We start from the raw sequence: 24878 nt of genomic DNA on the forward strand, positions 1-24878 counted from the left end.
GCAGGCTGTGCGGGCGCCGGGGGCCGCGCGCACCTTGGGGGAGGCCAAGTTGGGAACATGCTGGGTGGGGCGGAGTAGGCGAAAGGCGCACCCAGCCGTGTGTTTCTGCACGTGCAGAACCCAGGCACACCATCCAAGAGGGGCAAATTCGCTGTTCAAAGTATGCCCCTCGCCTTGACGAACCAAAGGATGGCTCTGGAAGTTACCAGCTCATTCTGGAAATAGGGCCCCCGATACTGGATCTCACTTGGCATGGCAGGAGTTCTATTGGCCGGTGGTAAACCATGACACCCCCCCACCGCCCCGCTGTCCTCCGTTAGAGATTTCCACTTCTCCTAATTTTAGTCTGCCTTCCCCTTCAGGGCTTCTCTGGTTCCCGAGCTATTTCAAGGCCCAGACCAACTTTCAGGATGGTTTCCAACTCCCGGGCCAGCCCCGCCTGCAGGCGGGAAGGGGCGGTGGAATCTGATCCCCTGCCGGGTCAGGGGGAATTCCTGAGGGGCGTCGCCAGTCCCCGAGTCTGGAATTAGAGATTGAAGTGGAGGTCTGAGGGTGTGCGCTTGGGATAGACGACGGGTGGTCGAGGAATTCAAGGGGAATAGGTCACATGTAAGAGCCAGTTGGTAGTGGAGACCCTGCTCCACCTCAGGGGCTCAGGGAGAGAGTCGGTTCAAACCAGATGTAACTTGTCAAAGCCTATGAATCTCCAAATGAATAGAGCCTCCCGAAGTAATGCATTTAAAATATGGTTAAAAGGAGGGGGGGAAATCAGATTCAGGCCTTTTTGAGTAAACATTTCTAAGAGACTATGTGGGAATCATTTTGGGGGGGAGGGGCTTTACTAGAACATCAGTGCCCTAAGTAGGAAAAATAGAGCTTAGACTTTTTTTCTTTTTGAGAATCTCAGAAACTCCTAAGCAACACTGCCCTTTCCTGTTTTTGTTAAAGCAACTGTTATTGGATGGAGGTTGAGGGGAGGATTATAAGCATGTGTAACAGTATGTTTCCTTTAAAATTACAGACACTATTGCCAGAATATTCATCTTTCCTAACTTCTTGGGGACTTCCAAAAAATCAGCACAGGACAGATTTTGTAAAATATTAAGCAGGAATCAGTGGGGGCGGGGGTGCGCATAAAATCACATATAGGCTAACTCTCAATATAAGTGATAGGAGACATATTATGTGGCTATTTTAATGGAATGAAATCTCTTGTGTTTGCAAATGTGAAAAATCATCGTGCATGCCGCACATCAGAATCCCTGAGGAATTACCCTAATTTTCATCTTTGTCTCTGCAAACGGCTTAGAGCAGAGAAAGAAGTACTTTTGAGTTATAAAATGTTCACTACTGCTTCTGATAGCCAATAGTTTTCAGTCACATGATTTGATATCTCCTCCCGGTCATCTGCCAGCTTGGCTCTTAAGGGTTTCCTAAGCATTCTGTTAGCCTTTTAAGACGCTGGTTTTAATTTTGTTTGGTCTTAATATAATCAGAAAAACCTATTTAAAAAGTCACCGGATGAGAGAGTTTCTGATGGTTTAAACAAGTATCCATAGCTTTAATCACTGGCCCCCCAAAAGAAAGGCATAAGATAATCAAAACAAAACAATTGGTAACATGCACTTTCACTCCATGAAGTCCTTATAGGCCCTGAAACCTGGAGAGATGCAATCAGGAAGGTCTGGCGTACAACCCTGAGAGCTGATTTAAACAAGAAACCAGTGCAGTAGATTGCAGCAGGCACCTTCTGCTGGGCTGCTTGATGTTCAGAGAACGCCTCAAATGCCTGTGGATTGGGTGATCTTTTGTTCCATCAGCTTGATTTGATTTAGTTAATTAAGCTAGAGAAAATGGAGCAATTTTATTTGAAACACAACAAAACAATGGCTTGTTAAAAATAATTTTTAAAAAGCCTCCAACATTAGAATTACTTTGTGAAGCGTTATTACCAAACGATGACGGGAAGTTTTTGCGTGTTAGGATTGTAGTTATCATGTGATTTTCTGAATCTCAGTATTTTCCTCGGCGATTCCTGAAGGAGGAGTGTCAGATCTTTCTTTTTTTCCGGACAGAGCATTGTCCTGAGCCACATGCTGAGGTCTAACATAGTTTATCATACTTTAACATGGCTGTTTGGTTCCTGCAACTTCTGCCCATCTTTTGTCTTTAAATGCTCTAGGAGTTTGCTTTGCAAACATTCATGGCAAGTTTTTAGGTGGCTATACAGTTAAAACCCATTTCCGTCTAGTAGTTTCCGGCTCACAGAGATTCCATAGGATGGACTAGAACTGTTGCCATGGCTGTAAGTCTTTCGAGTGGCAGGCTGCCATGTTTTTCTTCCATGAAGCAGCTGGTAGGTTTGACCCACTGTCCACTGAATTATCTACTGCGCGCTTAACCACTGCACCACCAGGGCTCTTTCTTGGAAAGTGAATTCCCAGACCTATTTTTTAAAATTATTATTTATCTGGGTTTTCCTATGTGAGATTACCATACAAAAGTTAAAGGTTTTGAGCACCGCCATTTCTCAGAGACAATGGAAAAGGTCTTTACTCAGTGTCTGCAGCTCCCTGACTAGCCATATGGCTTAGAGATGGACAGAGGTGAGGAGATTCCTGAGCCCCCAGGTCCAAGTTTGAAAAGTCTCCTCTACCTAAACACCCTTTTTACTGGAAACACATTCCCCACTGGATCCCTTGGAAAAATTTACCCAAAGCCTTTTTACCAGTATTCAAATGGTATTTAGAACAGGGTTGGGGGACCTTTTTTCTCCCAAGGGCCTTTTGAATATTTATAACACCATTCACTGGTCATACTGATCGAGCACTGAATGAACCCAGCCCTAATGTGACTGCTGGAACTGCTTCTCTTTGGGGAGGCCTGTGATGTTAGCTGGTGTGGATGCTTTTGTGGGCCTTATATGGCCCACAGGCCTGATGTTCTTCACCTTGATTTAGAAGCATGTGTAAACCATGAAACGTTTTAAGGATATCCTCCATTTCTGGAGCTCTTTTTGAGAGCTGCATACTTGTGGCTTGCAGACTTGGAGAACACTAGAAACAGAATAGAAGGGTCTTTTATATATGGCACTAAAGCTTAGAGAGATTCTGGGGATTGTCAGAAGCGGTGCAAACTAGTTGCAAAGCAAATGAAACTCCAGCTCTTCAGGCCAAATTTTCTATGAAAAGGCAGCCTGATGCTCAAGTTAAAGGCCTGGCCTCTGCAGTGAGACCGCTCACATTTAAACTCTCGTCTTGTCCCTTTACCAGTTATGTAACCATGAACAAATTCTTTAGCCTGATGTGTCTTGGCTTTCTAATTTGCAAAATGGGCCCAATAAGACTCCCACTTATAGTTGGTGTGAAGATTAAAATAACATGCAAAGTGATTAGAACTGTACCGGACACACAATAAGTACCCATCATCACTACCATTGCCTTTCAAAGGTAGTTTGTTGTATAGGTTTTGAGGTTCACAAAGATTTGATAATGGGTGATATATTCAAATTAGATTCAGCGACAAGATGACTGTTCTAGAGTTTTGTTTTTAAAAGATTGCCTGGGGACAATGGCTCAATGAGGTGACCTTGGTCTATGGACTCTACTAGGTTGCTTATGGTAGGGGAGTAAGTTCCTGGGGGGTGCAAATAGAAAGGTTGGAGGTGTGAGTTCACTCCAAGGTCCCGCGGAGGAAAGGCCAGCATCAGTCACTGAACACCTTTAGGAGCAACACTCCGCTCGGTCACTATGATTCTGAGTCCAGCTAGACAGAACCTGGTTACTCAGGAAGCTTGGGGACGGCAAAGAGAAGGAGATGGGTCGTCAGTCTGAGAAATTGTACTACCATTGCCTGGAGTTGGCTGACTTAGTAATGAGCATTAAAACAAGCAAAAATAACGAAAGAGAGAGAGAAACAGTAAGAAAATAGGCCAATTGGGTAAGGAAAAAGGGTTAAAATATGTTTCTCCTTCCTCTGTGAGTCTGGACTGTTTTCCTCTCCTGCACACCTTCTCTGTGGGGATGCTTTTAAAAGTTGCCTGCCTGCTTCTGGTCTCCTTTCAGGAGATTACACGGGAGGCGTCTCCAAGCTACTGCATGGGATTCCCAGTTGCATTCCTTAAGATGCTGGCACTAAAACTCCTAAAAGCCAGAACAATTTCCGAATGCATTTATCTTTTCACTCGTATTCTTATTTTATTTTTACTCTAGGTTGTGAAACCGCGATTTTATTCCCCATGCGGTCCAAGAAGATTTTTGGAAGCGTGCATCCAGTGACACCCGTGAAGCTCGAGTCTTTCAGCTCGTGCCTGTGGGTCAAAGCCACCGATGTTTTAAACAAAACCATCCTGTTTTCCTATGGCACAAAGTGGAACCCATATGAGATCCAGCTGTACCTTGGCCGCCAGTCCGTGGTGCTCGTAGTGGGTGGAGAGCAGAACAAACTGGTTGCTGATACCGTGATTTCCCTGGGAAGGTGGACCCACCTGTGCGGCACCTGGAATTCAGCGATAGGGCGCGCATCCTTGTGGGTCAACGGAGAACTGGCAGCTACCACTGTGAAGATGGCCCAAGGGCATGTTGTTCCTGAGGGGGGAATCCTGCAGATAGGCCAAGAGAAGAATGGCTGCTGTGTGGGCGGTGGCTTTGATGAAACTTTAGCCTTTGCTGGAAGACTCACTGGCTTCAATGTCTGGGATCGCGTTCTCAGCCACGACGAGATCAGAGAGGCTGGAGGAGCGGAGGCTTGTCACATCAGGGGAAATGTCGTTGGGTGGGGTGTCACAGAGATCCAGCCACACGGAGGAGCTCAGTATGTGTTGTAAGGGTTGTGACACTCGAAGCCAAAGAGGGAAACTGGATGTTCTAAATGTATGCCAGTTGGGAAAGCCTAAAGACCTCAATGCATAATAAGAACCCTTGAGACTAATGAAGGCGAGAGTTGGAAAGATCTTTATTTATCTTGGCAACATACTGAATGAACGGTTGGAGGGGAGATTTGGGAGAAGGCTTTGGGGATATTGTTACTACACTTCGTGCCAGGGTGCTTTCGGATGAATGCTGTCTCTGTCAGACACACTCTCAGCTAATTCACAAGGACCGCAGTGGGGCAGAAGGGCGGTGGTTTTAATTTGCTTTGGTTAATTTTGTTTAAGCCAGAGATGAATTTTATATTAGAAGAAGAAAATTGCATTTGTTGTTCATTATTCACTGTTATTGGTAAGTACCTTATTCTTAAAAAAGTAATGAAGACATATTTATACTATACTGTGACCTACCAAACATAAATGTAGTTTACATATTATAATCGAGTCTTGCTTTCCTGGAGGAGATAGTTGGATAAGTTATATTGTAAAAGGGTTTTTGTATTAATTTTATTAAGACTATTTTTGTAAAGCTCAACTGTAAATAAAATGTTTTATAAAACTAGTTCACGTTGTCTAATTATAAACGTAGGTGACCTTTTGGAGAAGATTGGTGCTTTTTTAGTCTAAAATAAGCATTTTCAGAGATTACTCTATGATGTAAACAGTTATAGTGAATACCCTTAGAGATAAACTCTAAACTTGTCTTAAACCTCGACTCCCTTGCATTCATAAGCAAGAACTATGCTCTTGGTTAAGTCAGTTCACCTCTCAGGGTTTGAGTTTTCTCAACTGAGAAAGCAAGGAATTGAGGAGCTAATCATCTCTAGGTCTCTTTCAGTTTGATGATTCTTTGAGCTTACAGAGCTCATGAAAAAAATAACGGGACAGGAGTAACTAGTGTTCACCAGACCTAAGATGCCAGCCAGCCCACAATGGCTTAGTCTAGCTCCTGGGGGATATCTAAGGAAGTGGAAAAGAAACCACCGCACCTGTTCTCTTAGCTCATGAAGAGGTGGGGAGGCCTGGGAGGCAGAAGCCACACCCCTTACATTGCCCATGGGAGAACTAGTGTCCTGAAGGTTCAGAAGTGTTCTAAGGCGACATCACAACCTTTTTCTGAATGTCAGTGGGGAATATGGTTGAAGCCCCATCGTGAGGTATCTGCTTCAATGTAGTCTGAGTGACCCCAGTTCATGTCCTTGGCGTGAGGCCTGGAGACTGCTTGTTCTATAGGACCCCAGTAGCGCCAGCTGAAACTAGCCGCGTTCTGAAACTAGCTGAATGTCCTTAGATAAAGTTACTTATTTATACTCTGTCTCTCTGGCCAATGAAAGTTGGATTCAGCCAGTAACATCCCATGGATCTAAGAATGTTCGAGAATGCCCCGGCCCGGGGCACAGCTGTATCCCTCGTGAAAGAGCCATGCACACAGGCTGGTGGGTGTCAAACTCTTGGAGGCTCTGGGCTTCTAGGTGTACATTCAAAAAATACATTTCATACGCTCAGGAACTAGGAGGAGTTTTTGGGGTGGTGGTTTTTCTTGTTTTTCTTCAGTGGTACTTAATGAGTTTTAGAATTTTTAGTGTCAGTAGGAAGGGAACTAAGAAATGTATGAAACCAAGAGACCAAACTCTAGGCTGCAGGGACAACATCCCAGTCCTCATTCACTGCCTATGGGACTTGAACTCTCGACTGGACGCCACTCTAGATAGAGTTCAGAGTTCGGCATGCTTTCAATTCTTTTCCACACGCTTCAAGATGAATTCGATCTATTCAAGAGACCCAGGATGATACAGGCCAAGTTACATGCAAACTCCCATTGACGGAGTTACATGTAAAATCACTGTCTTTAGTAAGTACTTGTCACGGGCAAAGAAGAAACAAATTGAGGGATATAAAGTAACCCCGCAGGCTTGCAAAAGTAGAAATTTCATCTGCAACAGCATTAAATCAGTGTGTCTTCCAAGAACGTGTAATTCTTCCCTGGCATTGCATTTCCTCTTTTCCCCTAAGCAACAGAGCTCCCATTGCGGCAACACACATGGCCACTTGGAGTCAAGTTCTGACCAATGCTGAAACGTTGCATGTGATTCTCGGGGAATGAGCTGCTCTTTCCCTTCCTCCTCTGACTGTTTGGAATGTGGTACCTGAGGCTGGAATTTGAGCATTTGCTTTAGGCCATGGGATTCAGCACAGTATAGAAGAAACATGGGTCTCTAATGATTGGGAAATTCCCCACCAGCCAAGGCTGCCTGGCCTTGAACTTCTTTCACATGTGAGAGTAATGCACTCTCAGGGACTTTAATTTCCTTTTGATTGACTTTCTAATCCTCCTCCAGGAACTTCTTTTTAAATTGAATAATATCATGCACAGTGTTATCTTGAAGAACTAGTAGCTTATATTCAGAAAATACGTTTCACACACTTTCAGGAAATTGGTTGGTGGGCTTTGTTTGTTTGTTTTTAACTAATCAGTAATACTTTAATGCATTTTAGAATTCATAAGTGTGAATAAAAGGGGGAGTACAAAATGTATAAAACCAAGATAACAAAGCCAAAATCCAAACCCAAAGCCATCCAATCAGCTGATTCACATTGGTCCTAACGGACAGAGGAGAGATGCGCCTTTGGGTGTCTGAGGCTGTACATCTTGGAGCAGGTAACCTCATCTTTCTCCCGCAGAGCTGCTGGTGAGGTTAAACTGCTGACCTTGACGGTAAGGGGCTCAATGCATAACACACCATGCCACCAGGGTTCCTTAAAACCAAGATTAAACATCTTAAACCCAAAAAGCCCATCAGAATGCTTGCTTGTTGATTGGCAAGCCGTTTCATTCACTGGAATATTTCTTGAGGTAAAATAATTGTGAAGGATGCTTCCATTTATTACCCAAACACACTCACTACCATTGAGTCAATTCTGACTCATTAGGTACCACCTTGGGGTTTCTGAGGCTGTAATTGTTTACTGAAGCAGAAAGCCTAGTCTTCCCCCCCAGGAGCTGCTGGTGGTTTCGAACTGCCGACCATGTAAATTGTAGCCCAATGGATACCCACTACACCACCAGGGCTTCTACCTAGGAAGGGATAACAAGTAAATATGTGTAATATATACTATAGTTTAATACATGTTATATATGCATTTATTTATCAAAGTGCATGCTAAGGTGACCAACTGCCCTGGCCTGCCTGCAACTGCCTGGACTCTGAAAGTTCAATGTTAGCTTCTAGAAAACTCCTCAGTCTTAAGCACACTGAGATACCTTATCATTTTAGTATTGCTGTAGCCAGTAAGGACTGGGATGCCTGCCACTGTATTAGCCAACAACAGAGACCGGGTTGATTCTAAGAATTCTAAGTTTATTACTGCAAAGTCTTGACAGAAAGAAACAGTGGGGTTTGACACCTCCCTAAACTGCTTCAAAGATTCCATGAAAAGCAAGCAAGTCATATGCTCTAACTGTGTGGCAAGCTGAGGTGCCCGGTGGTACAGTGGCTGTGCGCTAGCCGCAAGATCACCTGTTCATAAACCACCTGTTCATAAACCTCCCACTCTGTGGGAGAAAGATGAGGCTAATACAGTAAAAGGTCACAATCTCTGAAATTCACAGAGGCAGTTCTAGCCTGTCCTAGAGAGTGTCTATGAGTAGGAATGGGGTCCATGGCAAAGGTTATTTATTTATTTATGATGGAGCAAGAGCAATGTTTGTTACAATGAACAGAGGACTTCAGCAATGGGGCAAAGGACGCACCGTTCACAAAGAAAAGGAGGCATTGCTTAGGTTCCTGTCTTATCTAAATGGCCTTGCTTGCCCAGAGGTTTTGTTTGCCCAAACTTGCTGAATTAAAATTTTACAAGAGGGGGCTGCTACAGTTTGGATTTTAGCCATCTAAGTCTAAACATACTAGACCCCAAACTATGTCATTCGCATTTCCTGCATTTGATTAACAGCAGGCTAGTCTTTTGACCCCCTCTATCAGTATGTACGTGTACAGAATAACTTTTGCCGTAGCAACATACGAACAAAACAGAGCTGATAACTACATTCCTTATCTATACTGTTTTGGCATAAATTGGTTCTTAAGTATTAATTTCCCCCAAACACCCTCAGATTATTTAACTACTAAGCATAGATCTAGAGCTTACCATTTACAATTAGTTAGCTAACTGGATTTTAAGAAAGCACTGGCCTCGCAAAAAGAGGAACATTACAATCAAGTTTTATCCTGTTTTTTGTGAAATCCCACGTGGCAGAGCTCTCCTTAGAGAAGTTTACTATGGCCAAATATGTTCAAAATGGGCTTTTCGTCACTTCACGAAATGCCGTCATGTTAAAACTTGGTCCAAGCAATTGTGTATATTCGCTGACAGACTCCTGAATCCCATGAACTGGAAAACGCAGCATGCGACTGGCTCCGGAGGGTTTTCAACGGGGTGTGCAGAGGAAAGCTTGCCCTTCTCGTTCTACCTCCAGGACACCGGCCCACCAGGGAGTTGTCTCAACTACATGACGGCCTTTGTTAGCTGAGAGATTAAGGATAGCAGGATTGAGTGTTTGAAATAAAATCGTTATTAAATGGTTTCCCAGGCAGTTCCCGGCGGAGAAGCATATAGGAGTGTAAGCAAGAGACAACAGCAAAAAGAAACAAATGAATTGAGGATTCCTTTCCAAGGTGGGCATGTTTACTTCTTCTGCGTCACAGCAACATCTGCTGGTGAAGTCAAGGAGGTGCAAATCCCACTTGCACCAGATCCCAGTTGGTGAGCGATTCTGTTCCCAGATGGGCCTGGATTTCTTGATTTGTATTTGAGGTCAGTGTTTGCACCACTGCATTCCTGTCTCACTGTTTAAGTACATTCTGGTCAACTATATTTTAAAGGGTTGTTGCGGAGCCCTTATCCTGGAATATTTGAGTAATGAGTTATTTAGATGGCTCCGGGATGCTGGCCTAGCTTACTCCATACATGGATTAAGTCCAAGTGGAACAAAGATCTAAATGTGAAAAGCAAAACAAGTTGCAATAGGATGAATGTAAAGACCTTTCTGTTACGAGGAATTGTATTATGGATCATTAGTGGCTAATGGTCTCTCCAGGGATAATGAAACTCGAGTTACTTATGGATCTGCCTCCAATATTTTGATATGGATCTGGCACAGAGCAAGGCTCAGTCAGAGAAGGCGCTAAGTGTGGCCTTGACACTGATGGTGGGAAGAATCAGAGCAACCAGGGAGGCACTGCGAGCCGGGCATTGGGCAAAGGACAACTGCTCCACCTACGCTGTTGTGTTACAACATTAATTAAATACAATATTCAATCCATAAAGGGATGTATTCTATAAAACCCAATAAAACAAAGGTCAGTTTTCTAGATCCCCAGATTACTGAGGCAATTCACAAGTCAGTAGTTTGAATTTTGTCTCTCTGAAGTAAGGTGCATTTATCATAATTCACTAGACAGTCTTTTCCAGCCGGTTGCCAATACGTCAGAAAGGAATTTGGACTCTTGCTGAGACAATTTTACACTTTCTTTCCCTTGGTTTTCTGAAGTTTCAGACCCAAGGAGGTCCTCCCATGACTTGTGTCAGAACACCATGTCTGGGACATTTTAATGAGTGGCATATTTCACTACTTGGGGAATGTAGAGGGAGAGGCTTCCAGCTTCAGTTTTGATAGCAGTGGTACGTTTTGCACTGCAGGGTTCAAATCAAAATGTCGATAAGTCTTACCACTTATAATATTTGGAAATACTTTCATTTTAGGGGTCTCTGATACTGTTGTTAATTGCTGACGTGGACACAGGAGAAGTCAAGTTGCAAGGTGCTGTGCGTTTTGACTCCTGGCGACCCCATGAGACAGAGGATTTGCTAGGCCGTCACCTTTACAGGAACAAATCACCGGTTCTTTCTCCCTCAAAGCCACTGGATGAGTCTAACGTTTAGCAGCTAAACATGTACCGGTTGCTGCGTTTCCCCTGCCATCATGGGGACGCTACACCCAAGCAGAGTGGCCATTTGTACAGCTCAGGAACTAACGTCTGGCATTTGGTAGCATGAACACCTACAGTTTCATCCATGCATTGAAAAAACCGGCCAGGTGATATTATCAGGACCCCCAACCCATCTGCTGTAGTCCACTGCGGATGATAGCAAGCTTCCGGCACTGGAACAAGCAAAGCCAGTCTGGCCAGATCCAGTTTTGGCAGCTCCAAGCACATCTTCACCTTGCAAAGCCAACCCGATGGTCTGTTTCGGTATCTCAGTCACCTGGGTTTCTTGCAAACCATCCACTGGGTTTTTTGGACAAAGAGAAATCTGAAAAGCTTGTAATTTCGTTTAAATGTATCTTCTCATAGTTTTGCCTGAGGCTGCTGACAGCGTCACGTTCCACATGCCACTGAGGCGTCTTCAGTTGCTTCCTTGTGGCTCTGTCGAAGGCTGTGCTTCTTCTCAGGATTGAAGCTCTGCACGGGACGGGGCCAGCCTCCCGGATCAATGACGACCAGGAAAACACCGGTGACTTGAGTTCCGAGGGCATGGCGAGCAGTCTCCCCATTGAGTAAGCTGTTTTGGTCACTTATGTAGGAATACTGGATCTTTTCATCATTTGAAGGTCCTCCAAATCCCAGGTTATTTGAAAGACTGTGGCTCTGGAATAGGTTGAGAAGTCAGGTGTAATTCATATTGCTTCTTGAGTTCTTTTTCTGAGCTCTCATTTGTATACAGGAATCTGATAGATTTTGTTCTTGTTGTTAGTTTTGTATCCTGCCACATTGCCAAATATTTGACAGTTTCCAACAAATTGTTGAGTCCTTGGGGATTTTTACATACAGACTCATATCATCCGTAAATAGAGAGTTTCATTTCTTCTTTGACAATCTGGATTCCTACGAGTTCTTTTTGTTGTTTAATAGTTCTGACTAAGACTTCCAGCAAAATGCTGAATAAAAGTTATAATAAGGGGAAAATATTGTTAATTGCTTTGTTAACTGTCCCCCCAAACTGTGGTACCAAACCCCAAGCCCAGTGGGGCATTCTCTCAAGGCATTTAGTTATGGCTAAGAAGTTTCATCGCTGTGCCCACTGTTTGTTTTAATCGTACATGGAAACATGTATAGCACATAACGAATACATAGTTAGAAATATTGTTGGCATACTTGTACATGTTCCCATTGGCTTAGCCATCCCAGTTCATCTTGCATATAGCCACTGGCAGCTAATTGCTTGTTATTATTGATATTGCAGAATTGTGTATGTAAGAGAATTAATGTAATTCTTGGGCCATTCTCAGTGTCTTCCTTTGTTGAAGTGATATTATATTGATCTCCCTCTTATTTATTGCCTTCCTTTCACCCCAATTCATACCTGTCCAGTGCTGATGGAGCCCTGGTGGCATAGTACTTATTCATTGGCCTGTGAGGTCAGCAGTTCAAAGCCACCGGATGCTCTATAGGAGAAAGCTGTGGCTTTCTACTCCCCTACAAAGTTACCGCCTCAGAAACACACCAGGGTAGTTCTACTATGTTCTCTAGGGTCCCTGTCAATCAGCTTTGACTCAACAGCAATGAGTTTAGTGTCTTTGGAGCGCTGTTGGATAAGCACTGAAAAGTCAGCGGACTAAACCCACCAGGCTCTCCATGAGGCTCTCTGTTCCCGTAAAGATTTACAGCCTCAGAAACACTGTCCAGGATTGGCAGGAGTCAGAATTACCTCGGTGGTGTTGGGTTGGGTTTGGAACACAGTGGGTCTAGCAATTGGGCTGCTAAGCATAAGTCTGGACATTCCAGGGGACAAAGACGAGGCTGTGTGTTCTCATACTGATTTGTAGTCTCAAAAGGCCGAAAGAAAAATTCTACCTCTCTCCTTTAGAGCTGCTATGAGTCAGAGTGTACCAAATCCACCGCTGCTGAGTTGTTTCTGCCTCACGGAGATCTTATGGAACACGCTAGGACTCTCTTTTGGAAAATCTTTAACAGGATCAGACAGTCTCATCTTTCTCCCAAGCTGTGAACGGTGGATTTGAACTCCTGTCCTTTCAGTTAGCATCTCAAAACTGAATCCACTGTGCCACCAAGGGTCTTTTGCTCTCTTTCCCATAAGCCCAGAAGCTAAGCTCACTGCATCACGTCCATTCGCAAGGACTCAGATCTGTTAATATGTGTAACTAGAGGCTTCACCTTTTTCTTTAGATTAAAAATGCCAACCATGTTCTTCTGTTTGGGTTTTCTAACTCTGGGGCTTTGTACATTTCATTACAACCTGTTGTTTTGACTTCTCAAACCGCCCTCTGAGATCTTCTGTTTAGTTCTTTACTTCATAATTTCTTCAATTTCCTTTCAAACAAACACAGTTTTCAGAGTCTCTTCTGATGTACGTTTGCTCTTTTCTTTCTTGCATCTTTAAGGACCGTTTGGTTTTATCATGTATGGTGTGTCCTCGATGCCGTCATTCAACAACTATTCTGGTCTCCAGTGTTCAGTTTGTCAAATCTGGTTTTGAGATCGTCTCTAACCTCACGTGGAATAAAGTCAAAGTTATACACCTTGGTCTGCAAGAGTTGGAAATCTTTGCCTGAAAATATTACAGCCAAAACCAGAAAAACTACACAGGGTGGTTCTACGCCATCACCCGAGGGCCCAGTGAGTTGGAAGTTGACTGGATAGCACTCAACAGCAGCAAGAATAACAGCTGTGGTTGTTATCATTATGATTGCTATCATCAATTCGATGACCAATTCTTGAAGGAACGCTTGAGGTAAATTATATTTAACGTCCCAATCGAGGAGTCTATGACTTGATCAATCCAGTCTTGCAACTTAGATCAAATCAATTAATTGTAATTCATCAGTGTTTGGGATATAGATAGAAAAAATTGGGGGATAAATATTAAAATACAGTATGTCAAAGAGAAAATGTATAGGGGGAGGGAGTGGGTGATAAAATCCTCAATGATTATTCCTCAAGCTGTTTTGCAAGGGATGTAGGACAAAGGACAAAAATTTGTAGCACAGAAAGCTTAGTACTCAAGCAAATTCAGCACTCAGGCAAGATTGCTTTCTGCTTAGTAGCTTAAAGTTTGAGGGGGCAGTTCAGAGTGATAATGGGTCTTACAAGTGCACCAGCACTAAAAATGTAAATTTAAAAATATACGGCGTTCCTCTTTCATAGGTCAAATTACCATTCATTTTATGGTCATCTTCATACTGCCAGATTGAATATATCAAATCATTTGTGTATTTCAGAAAGTGCCTTTTGTGTTTCAAAAGATTTCTTTGTCATTGAAAGAACATTTGAAACAACACAAATAGATGAGCTAAGTTCTTGGCTGCTTGCAAAGAAACAATCGAAATCTATTTCTTCACGAAGCACTCACTTGCAAGTGTAATTGTCAGGATTTTTACATGTGTGTTTGCTTTGTGGTATGTTTGGGTGGGTGCCATCCACTCAGTTCTGACTCATAGTGACCGTAGGTCCAACAGAATGCAACACTGCCCGCGCCTCTTCCATCCTCATAACCATGGTTGTACTCAAGCTGATTCTTGCCGCCACCATATCAGTCCAGCTCCTTGACAGCTTTCCTCTCTCTCGCTGCCACTCGACTGTCCCCGCATGATGTCCGCTACAGGGCCTGTCTCTCCACAACATGTCCAAAGTATGTGAGACACAGTCTCGCCATCCTTGCCTCTAAGGAGCATTCTGGCCGTACTTCTTCCAAGACAGGTTTGTTCTTACGCTTTTCGCAGTTCATGGTACTTTCAATAAAGGTTTGTAACCATTAAAATCTGTTCCAAAAATGTGGTTACAGGGGTGAAAAAAGTCTAATTGGCTTTCTGGATGTCTAGTAAAAAGTGAAATAAGCAATTCCATTCGGCAGCCAAATGAGATATGAAGAATAACTGGCACTATTATGGATACAGATATTTAGAGAGGCAGACAGTTGAGGCGTATAGTTCCCTAACGACAGCTGGGACTCAGACATGTCTAGGGAGATCTGGCTGACCATGGGTGACAGGTTGGAAATCTGGGCATCGCTGAGCTGAGATTTCCTCCTTAGGAAGAAATCTGGTGCAAAGAGTTTGATTTAGGTACAAAAGATGAGCTCTGGAAAGGCAGTAGGCATTGTGAGAATTTGAGGAATAATTTGTACCTAGTTCAGACTTCTGGGTGGACTGTTGAGCCCTGTGAGGAGAAATATTTTAGGTAAAATGGAACAACCTGTGCTCCTACAAGCTCAGTAACACACTAGGGGTCCCACCACACTACTCGGGGTACTTGTTATGGGTTGAATTAGGTCCCCCTCAAAATATGTGATTTAAGTCCTACCTTCGATGTGTGTGGTTCTACCCTCCCTTGAGGATGGGTTGTCTTAGTTCTGGCAACTAAACAGGATTAGAATAGCCAGTGTCTTCATCACTCTCGAGATGGAAAAGACACTAAGCAAATGAGCAAGAGAAGCGGAGATGGGAGACAAGAAACGTCAAGACATATTAGATTGCCCAGAAGCGACAGTTCAGAAGAGATGAGGGCTTTCCTCCAGGGCTGACCCACAGAGAGTCTGTCCCTGGTCTTCTAGCTGCTTTCATGGTCAGAAACGAAATCTCCACTTGTTAGCCACCCACTTGTGTGATTTCGGGTACCACAGCATAGACAGAGTAACACTAGGACTTTCTGCAAGGGACACCCCACGGAGAAAGATAGGTGTTCTCCCCACCTGGCCCCAGGCTGCCACAGAGTGTGCTCATGGTGGGTGGGAGAGGTGGCCCCGTGAAGCCCGGCTGAGCCAGGAAGTGTGGCGAGGAGGGCAGCATGGGCTGATGGACTGGTCTGGACATGATGGGAGGGAGACACACGTGGGACCCCCTTGGCCACTCTGAAATGCTCGGTCCGGAGCGCTTTTCAGAGGTGAATGCTCATTTGAGCATGTTGAGGGGCTGAGCCAGCAAACGGTGGGCCCAGAGACTCAAGGATCTCCTGCACTTTACAGATTCCTAAAGACTGTGGATACCAAGTGCATGCCACATAATACTTCTGGCTGGCCCCAAATCCAAGAAACTTGGCTTCCAATAGAACTGACACCACAACGAGAAGACATGAGGCAAGGAGAACATTGTGAGTGTTTAACCTTATCGTTTTTTCATTCAAATGTGCGCTCATTTAAATTTTTATAATAGCCTTTAACAAACTTCTAGGTCAGTCCCAATTATGTCCTCATCTTAAAAATCTTCACATGTTCTCAGGCACATTTTAACCCAAAAAAGGCATGTCTGGGTTTTTTTGCTTTTGGAAAGCAAAGGAAGGTGTTTTGCCTCTGCCACCAAGAGTAGTGGGGACACCCTCCACTGTGTGCTCTCAGACAGGTTCGTCCCAGTCACTGGTTGGACAAGTGCCTAAACCAAACCAAAAAACCCCAAACCCACTGCCATCAAGCTGATCCTGACTCAGGGTCAGAATCTTCGTGACCCTATAGACGGTTTCTAAAACCACCAATCTTTATGTACAGTTTCTTTGGAGCAGCCAGTAGGCTTGAACCACTGACCTTGTAGTTAGAGCCCAATACCTAAACTACAGTGCCACCTGGACAAGGTGTCTAGGAGAATGAAAAACACTGTTGTCTGGATTGAGAAATGCAGAGTTGAAAAGAAGATTCTCCCTCCCCCCACCCACTTACCGGCACCCACCGCCGCCCCATGGCACGCCTCTCAATTGCTAGTGAGTTGATTTCAGACTCACGCAAGAGGCCCCAGGTGTGTGAGAGGAGGACTACCTTTGAACAACTGTGGCTTCAGAGGAGGGTACTGTGGTTAAGCGCTGGCTGCTAACCAAAAGGTCAGCAGTTCAATCACTCGTGGGGAGAAAGACGTGGCAGCCTGTTTCCACAGAGATACACAGTGTTGGCAACCTGACGGGGCCATTTGACTCTGCTTGATGGGGCCCCTGGGAGTCAGAATCAACTTGACAGGTCCCTTTTTAAATGGATCTTTCAGAAGTAGATCACCAGGCCTTTCTTCCACGGTGCCTCTGGGTGGACACACACCTCTGACTTGGTGGCTCTCAACTGAGCATGCTGTTTCCATTACCCGGAAAGGAAGCTTAGAACTCGCTGACATCATTATTGAGTCTACTCGCTAGGTGAAGAAACGCCAACACATGTAACCTTACGCTTGTCCACAAGCCAGTTAGTGACACGGCGCCACATTTAACGTGGTTCTCATTCCTTCAGGACCCGCTTTCCACCAGCCAGAAGCCTCATAAAACTCCTTCAGACCTCTCCCCAAACATGCCCATGAGCTCAGCTTTCACGCTGTACCTTGGAGGATGCTCTGCACGATAGCCTCCGTGTGACCAGCTAGGAGATCCGCCTTGGTGATTGCAGCCAGGGATAGGTAGTTAGACATGTCCCTGCGCAGTTCCTTGGTGCCTCTGTGCAGAAATTTCACCGCAATGGGGATGGCCAATGTCATCACAGGAGGGCGGTTATAATTCTGCAAAAATAGAAAGAAGGAACAAATAATAAATGACTCATTAGTCACTCATTTGTTCACCCATCTCCCAAATATCAATTGAGCCCAATTCCTCAGGTACAGTTGTGAAGTCTTGGCTCTGCCCTCCTCTCCAGGAGCCTTGGGAGCATGGTGGGTACAACCCTTAACTGCCAATTGAAAGGCCCTGCTCTGCAGCAGAAAGACGTCCAGCAGTTCTCCTCAGTGCTGCAGCGTGGCTCTGAGTCACAAGGGAATGGGCGGCGATGACGGGTTTGGCTTGAGCCCTCTTTACATTGCACTGGGGAACCCGTGGTCTTGTTCGGGAGACCTAACGGCAAACAGGCAATTAGCCAGGTAGTTCTGCTGAGGCCTTTGAGAGGCGAAGTGTAGAATTGTTAAGAGAGTGAAGAAGGAGCACATAATCCAGTCATGGTGAGATAAAGTTCATTGTGCCAACCTGGCCGATAAACACATGTAGGGTTAATTGAAGGGCAGAGAGATAAATGGCTCGGTGAGCCTCGCCTTTCTAGTTCTAGGGTCTCTTGCTTTCTGATGGTCGGACCAGGGTGCAGCTACCTTAGCCAGTTCCCTGCTTCAGCTGGCAAGGCTCACTTCCTGCAAGACATCTCTGAGGAGAAGCCACATGGACCTACCCCGATGCAGCCCTGGGCGCTGGAGCACCCATGTGGAGACCAGCGCTGAGATGCTTACACGTTCACTGATTTGGCTTTCCTCCTGCAGTCAGTGTCATAGTGTGTGTATTGTGAGATGGAGGAGGACTTAGTGGATTGGTATCAGACATATGGGCTAATGTTGGACTTGTGGCTTGGGCAGCACTGAGTTGGGATGTTTTCTTGCTGAACATTACCCTTTATATAAAACGCTCTCTTATACATATGGCTTTCTGTGGGTCGGTTTCTCTAATGTACCCAGATGAACACACATGGCATATCATGGACTTGCAAGTGATGTTTTAGCTGAACCCTAATGGATGAGCAGGTGTGGGGAAGAGAAAGACGGGAGGAAGGGACCGTGGTGAGAGCTGCAGTTGTGAGACTGTAAATCACTTCGTTTTGTGGGAGCTCTGTCTGTGTGGGCAAGGAGGACTGGGGGTGAGGAAAGGGACCAGAGAAGTCCACAGGGGGCATGCTGGTGACAGTCTTGAAGAGTGCTTATTTTCCCACCCATAGGTGTCTCCAGACTTCAGGGTCCATAGCAGATGTTCTACAGACATCTGCCAAATTGAAAGCCAATGACGAAGACAATTCGGCTGCCCAGTTGCATCAGGAACATAATGGGGTGGGAAGAGCATTGGACGGAAAAAGGAGGACCCCTGGATTCTAATCTCATCCTTTTGCTAGGGAATCATGAAAATGTCTACCCTGGCTGGGTCTCAGTTTTGTCACCGATACACGTGATGATTGTCATCCTTTCCAGGTCAAATGGTCTGTGAGATTATAAAGTAGGGCCCCAGGAAGCCGTGAAATCAAGCATCTGGCACAGGAATGCTTTCTGCGATACCGAGAGGTTCATGGTACCACAAACATTCTTGCAAAGAGGTTCACGTCCTCAGAACAGATGTCTAGATTTAAGGCAGTCCAAGTACAGGTTTGCCTGTATAAAACTGAGACCACTGATGACAAACCTAGAATGGAGAAACAAATATTATGGTCGAAATTAGCAGCTGTCCACCAGTGAAGGTTTGCCTCTCCCTTTATTGACTTCTTCAGTTTTGTCTGGGATATGACCTGAGCTCCAGTCTTCTTTGCGATTGAAGGTGGCCAGAAGTAATGTGCTCAGTGTCCTGGTTACCGTGACCATGTAGGGCTTGCCCTTCTCCTGCTCTTCCTTGTGTGCTGCCCGTTGGAATTCGGATTTGGTACCAAAGTTTGGAACAGTCATCTTAGATCTGGGTCAGCAAATTTTTGTGGCATAAGCGCCCATCCTGTCCCTCACAACAATTTAAAAAAAAATTCAAGAGCCCTAAGTATATGTTTACAAACAAATGAAATCACCGCTGGCAATGGAATTGGGATAGTTTTATTTTCATCTTTAATTTTAATTCAGAGCCACATGTACGTACCGAAAGAGCCACATATGATTGGTGAACCGCAGGTCGCCAACCCATCACATAGACCAGCAGTTCTCAACCTGTGGGTTGCCACCCCTTTGGAGGTCAAATGACCCTTTCACAGGGATCGCCTAAGACCATCAGAAAACACATATTTTTGATGGTCTTAGGAACTGAGACGCCGCTCCTCTATCTGTCTCCAGGCCGATCCACCCACATGCAGACATGCCCACATAGGAGTGCCCAGCACAAAGATTGTTCCCCATGCTACACCATGCTTCAAAAAAAATTTCATTTATTTGTCATTAGAAATACATATTTCGCAATATATAATTATATATTGTTTTTGTGATTAGTCACTAAGCTTTAATTATGTTCAATTTGTAACAATGAAAATACATCCTGCATATCAGATGATTCATAACAGTAGCAAAATTACAGTTATGAAGTAGCAACGAAAATAATGTTATGGTTGGGGGTCACCACCACATGAGGAACTGTATTAAAGGGTCATGGCCTTAGGAAGGTGGAGAACCGCTGTCATTAACCATGGGTTTCAAACCATGTGCTGAGTAACACAGAAGATGAAAAAGAAACAAGATACTATAGGGCAGCATATCAGCCCCGAATTATTTATTCTCGAATTTTTATATGACAGACACATAAAATTCTGTGATATGTAACCCACTGCTACATTTCGGTCTTTGTCATAGTAGTTGAGACGGTATCATTACTGACACAACGTAAAGCCAGGAGCTTCCTTCTTTAACTGTTCCCCGTACTTTAAAGAGCAGGCTCAAGACGGAAAGATATGCAGAATTCCACCTTCCGTATTAACCTGTAGAATACTTTGAACCATGCAATAAAGACAAAGCAAAGACATGAGGGAAAACTGTCATTGATACATAGGGCCTTGGAGCAAAATCTTGCTCCCTAAACAACGGTCAATGAAACGCTGCTGGAGCCATGGGGTAAGCAGCAGGGTGCTAAGCGCTAGGTCAGGTGCTGGTTGGGAGAAAGGTAACCTGAGGACAGTTCTGCTAGGGCAGGTAGGTTCTCTATGGTCAGAAACGACTCGATGGCAGTGGGTTTGGTTTTCAGTTTTTTAACAATGGGATAGTTGGGCCAACCGTACATCCATATGGGAGAAAAAACGTACCTAGACTCCTATGTCTGGAATAACAAAAATCAATTCCAGAGAGGCTGCAGATCCAAATGTGAAAAACTAAATAATAAGGCATATAGAACAAAACGCAGTTGAATGTCTTAATGACCACTGAGACAGAAAGGGTTTTTGGAAACAGACTGAAGAAGGGTTAACCATAAAGGAAAACAAAACACAACAACAAAACAGCTTATAAAGTGGAACTGTATAAAGTTAGGAACTTCCAATTGGAAGATACCACTCAGAAAGTAAAGAAATAATCCAAAGAGTAGGAAAAAGATATTGTTATTACATTTATCCAGGAAAGGACTACTAGTACTCAGAATACATAAAGAATTCCTCTAAACCAGATTTAGCCAACCAAGTAGAAAAATGAGCAAAGGACTTACACAGATACTTTATAAGAAGGTATCAAAACAACTTCCAAAAAAGAAAATATGCTAGCTTTCATTACTCAATTATATTGGTTGAGGTTCTGATTACAAGACTGTGTTTAGTGGGTTAGAATTCCTCAGGCTCTGATACATGCACTTTTCTGATATAGGGGGAGGTTTAAAAAGCTCATGAAAAAAAATAGTATCAAAAAAGATGTACACTTGTACAGATAAGAACCGGAAATGGAATCCAGGACAGATGATCCCTTCAGGACCAGTGGTGAGAGTGGCAATATGGGGAGGGTGGAGGGAAGGTGGGGTAGAAAGGTGGAACCTACTATAAGGAGCTACATATAACCTCATTCCTGGGGGACGGACAATAGAAAGGTGGGTGAAGGGAGACATCAGGTAGTGTAAGATATGACAAAATAATAATAATTTATAAATTATCAAGGGTTCATGAGGGAAGGAGGGTGGGGAGGGAGGGGAAAATATGAGGAGCTGATACCAAAGGATCAAGTAGAAAGCAAATGTTTTAGGAATGATGAGGGCAACAAATGTACAAATGTGCTTGACATACAATGGATGGATGGATGGATTGTGATAAGAGTTGTACGAGCCCCCAATAAAATGATTTTTTAAAAATGGGAATTTCCCATGATATTTCTGAAGCCCCTTCGAGGATATAGTAACACAAATCCAGATTTCAGCTATCCTTTGAAGTGAACTTGAAAGTTAGTATGAATACAGTCTTGTATACGATATGCAAGTGTGTACAATACCTGCCCCAGGGTTTTGGGAATGACAATGACGTACAATGAGGCCATAGGCCCAGCATAGTCAAAAGTGCTATATACGGCAGTGGCAGTGTGAGGGAGATGACTTCTCTATTCACACTAAGTGAGGGATGGTAAAATCAATATGATGGGATACCTGAGGCAACTGTACTTTCCCCATTTTTAATATTCTCCAAATGCTTAGAGTTTAATGCTTTCGAATCCTTTTCTCAGGTTCAAGGATCCATCTGGACCATGAACTGTATGTAGTAAATGGGATTTCACAACTGCATTTGGTAGCCCACCATGAAGGTTGAACATTCTGACCCCATTCCTTGATGGCAACCATGTGCCGATACAGCAGTTGCACTTACGAGGTCCTGTCCTTGGAGCGTTTCTAACATCACCTCACCATGAACGTGGCCTGAGCCACACTCCTCTGATGCTAAGCTTTGCATTTGTCTGGACCATCTACTCCTTGCTGGTGACTTTAACTGGGTCTGACTGAACTAAGCCATTACTGATATGATGAGCTATGAGGCTGGCCCTCTGCTTTAGAAGCCTGAACTTGTCCTTGGTCAGGCCACACAGAAATGTTTGGGTCCGTGGCAGGTAACTTACACCAAGGGACTCCCACAGGCTGATGCCTGCCAAGCCTGTTGAATTACTCACCCACAGTGAGGGCTTTGCTCAGGCCATGCTTAGGGCTTCCCTTTCACATTATCCAGAGGCACATGCACACACAACACACACCGATAACAAACCCACTGTTTTGAGTTGACTCTGACTCACAGTGACCCCATAGGATATGCAAAAACTGCCCCAAAGGGTTTTTGCAGGTGTGCATATTTACCGGAGCAGACTACCACATCTCTCTCCCATGAAGTGGCTGGTGGGGTTGAACCACCAACCTTTCAGTCAGCAGCTGAACACTGTGCAGTGTACTTTCAAGACTTATTGTTACCAGGACAGCGGGAGAGCTATTTGATCAGAGAGAGCTATGATGATCGGAATGTTCACTCATGAGCACAGAGCTGAGGGAGATACCAAGGGATATTTCATCAGGCCACGGAGAAGATTGATTTTAAAAACACTCCTTCCCGACAACTGAATACTGTCTCTGTGATCTCACTGTTATTAAGTTATTCCAACTCAGAACACTCCTGTGTAGAATTCCCAAGGCTTTAACTCTTTCTGAGAGAAGAGAGTCTCATCTCTCTTTCTCAGAGCCGCTGGTAGGTTTGAATTGCCAGCCTGAGATTAGCAATCCAATGCTGTGGTACCCTGTTTCCCCCAAAATAAGACAGTGTCTTATATTAATTTTTGCTCCCAAAGATGCACTAGGTCTTATTTTCAGGGGATATCTTCTTTTTCCATGCAGAGGAATACAGTACACATTTATTGTTGAACAACATAAAAGGACATTTATTACCTGTATATAGTACGGTAATAGTTGTCATCACAAACCAGCATAACCAGACAAACTGTGAATCCTACAGTATCAAGAATTTCTTGTTACTACCATTATTTCCCTGTACAACAATCTATGACACATTTACTCATAATCTATGGTACATTTACTCGCACTTCCTGTCTGCTCTGGCTGCGCTGCGGCCAACAGTGAGCTGCACGGCAGCCACTACAGTTTAGAGTCCAGAGTTACGGTAGCTTGGGGGGGTATTATCAGTGAGGCCTTATGTTCGGGGAGGTCTTATTTTTGGGGGGATGCCTTATATTTCAGTGAGAGGCAAAACTGTAAGTAGGTCTTGTTTTCGGGGGAATGTCTTACTTTTGGGGAAACACGGTAGTTAGATAATCTGGCATCAATTTGAGACTTAAGAGTAAAGGAGTGGAGGTTAGCCTGTCAATCAGGGCGCAGCTTGATGACCTCGTTTGGTGATGACCTCGCTTGGAGGCACTAAGGAGGTAAGTAGCTTGCTGAAGGTGGGAGACAGATTCACTCTCTATGAGACATGCTTGCTGACAAGACGCATGGAGCTACACTAGAGTCCTGGAGCTGAAGGAACCACGTGGAGACCCCTGCCAGCGCTGAGATGCCTCTACTGCCACTGGATCCACAAGACTTTGCACCCACTGGTCTATGATCATCCTGTATTCAGCATCATTGCAGGTGTTGCATGAGTCTGAAGAGGAATTTATAGATTGATATCAGACATATGGGCTAATATTGGACTTATGGACTTGATCTGGACTGGGCTGGGATGTTTTCTCAATGTTCAATTGCTCTTGTATAAAAAGCTTTTTCTTAGACACACGTGAGTGTCTGAATTTGTTTCTCTAGTCCACCTGGGCTGACACAGAGGTTTAGCCAACAACTCCTCCGGAGCGCCTCTCCTCCTGAGCAGTCCTGCTTCAAGGGGCCCAAATAACAGCCTCAGGCTGATGAGCTCCTTGTGAACACACTCTTCAGGCATGTCGTGTTTAAGAATACCAATCGAGTTGGGCATTTTCTCAATAATAATCATCTTTTAGTCCTACTTCTTTGATATTCCCAAGCCTGACATTCCCAAATCACCAAATGCATTGCCATCAAGTTGCTTTCTGCTTACAGATACCCGTGTGCTCTGGTCCTTGGTGGTTCAAGTGGCTTGCTATTGATGACCAGTCTAAGACATGGCGTTCTCACCGCATAGGGGCAGAGAGCCTTCTGTCAAGATTACAGCCCCCAAATCCCCTGGAGCAGTTCTACTCTGTGACACGGGGGGACCGCTATGCTGTCACATGCAAGCTCCTTTAATTAGTGGTGGGCTTTCAGTCTCATCTATTCAGGATTTGGGGGTTTCATCTATAGACAGCCATGTGTCCCGTTATGTGTAGATTTTTTCGAGTTTAACTTTTCAATGGCACAGCCTTGTCCCTTTCATGGCTCTTCAGAGTCCCAACATTGAGGGTAGGTCACCATGATCACAGCTTCCCACCAAAGAACGCCGTGCCCAGCTTTATTTTATTTATTCTCTGCCCTTAGCCGTGGACAGCAACTCACTGCATAAAGGTACAAATTTCCACCAAGAGGACCATGTCTCTCAGCACATTCTTTTCTATAACTTGCTGAGTACCAGAGGTGTTGGCATTGGGAAGAAGCACAATGAAGCACTCCTAGTGGTGGAAACACAGACAAGGCGCGGG

The 24878-nt window shown here is 44.4% G+C and overlaps 2 protein-coding genes across 2 annotated transcripts in view; one reads left to right on the forward strand and one right to left on the reverse strand.

Annotated features, from left to right (window-relative positions):
* Window positions 1-5469, forward strand: part of PTX3 (pentraxin 3) — a 6556-nt gene extending 1087 nt beyond the window's left edge. The window contains exon 3 of the mRNA XM_045297654.1: window positions 4212-5469. Coding sequence (XP_045153589.1) covers window positions 4212-4825 — 614 coding nt within the window. The 3' untranslated portion in view covers window positions 4826-5469. The remainder of the gene's footprint in view (window positions 1-4211) is intronic.
* VEPH1 (ventricular zone expressed PH domain containing 1) overlaps window positions 1-24878 on the reverse strand; it is a 295014-nt gene that overhangs the window by 215947 nt on the left and 54189 nt on the right. Inside the window, exon 4 of the mRNA XM_004704124.3 lies at window positions 17171-17345. Coding sequence (XP_004704181.1) covers window positions 17171-17345 — 175 coding nt within the window. The remainder of the gene's footprint in view (window positions 1-17170; window positions 17346-24878) is intronic.

Source organism: Echinops telfairi, unplaced genomic scaffold (genome assembly GCF_000313985.2).
Source record: "Echinops telfairi isolate 266 unplaced genomic scaffold, ASM31398v2 ScPeMD7_7420;HRSCAF=8458, whole genome shotgun sequence".
Lineage (NCBI taxonomy): Eukaryota > Metazoa > Chordata > Mammalia > Afrosoricida > Tenrecidae > Echinops > Echinops telfairi.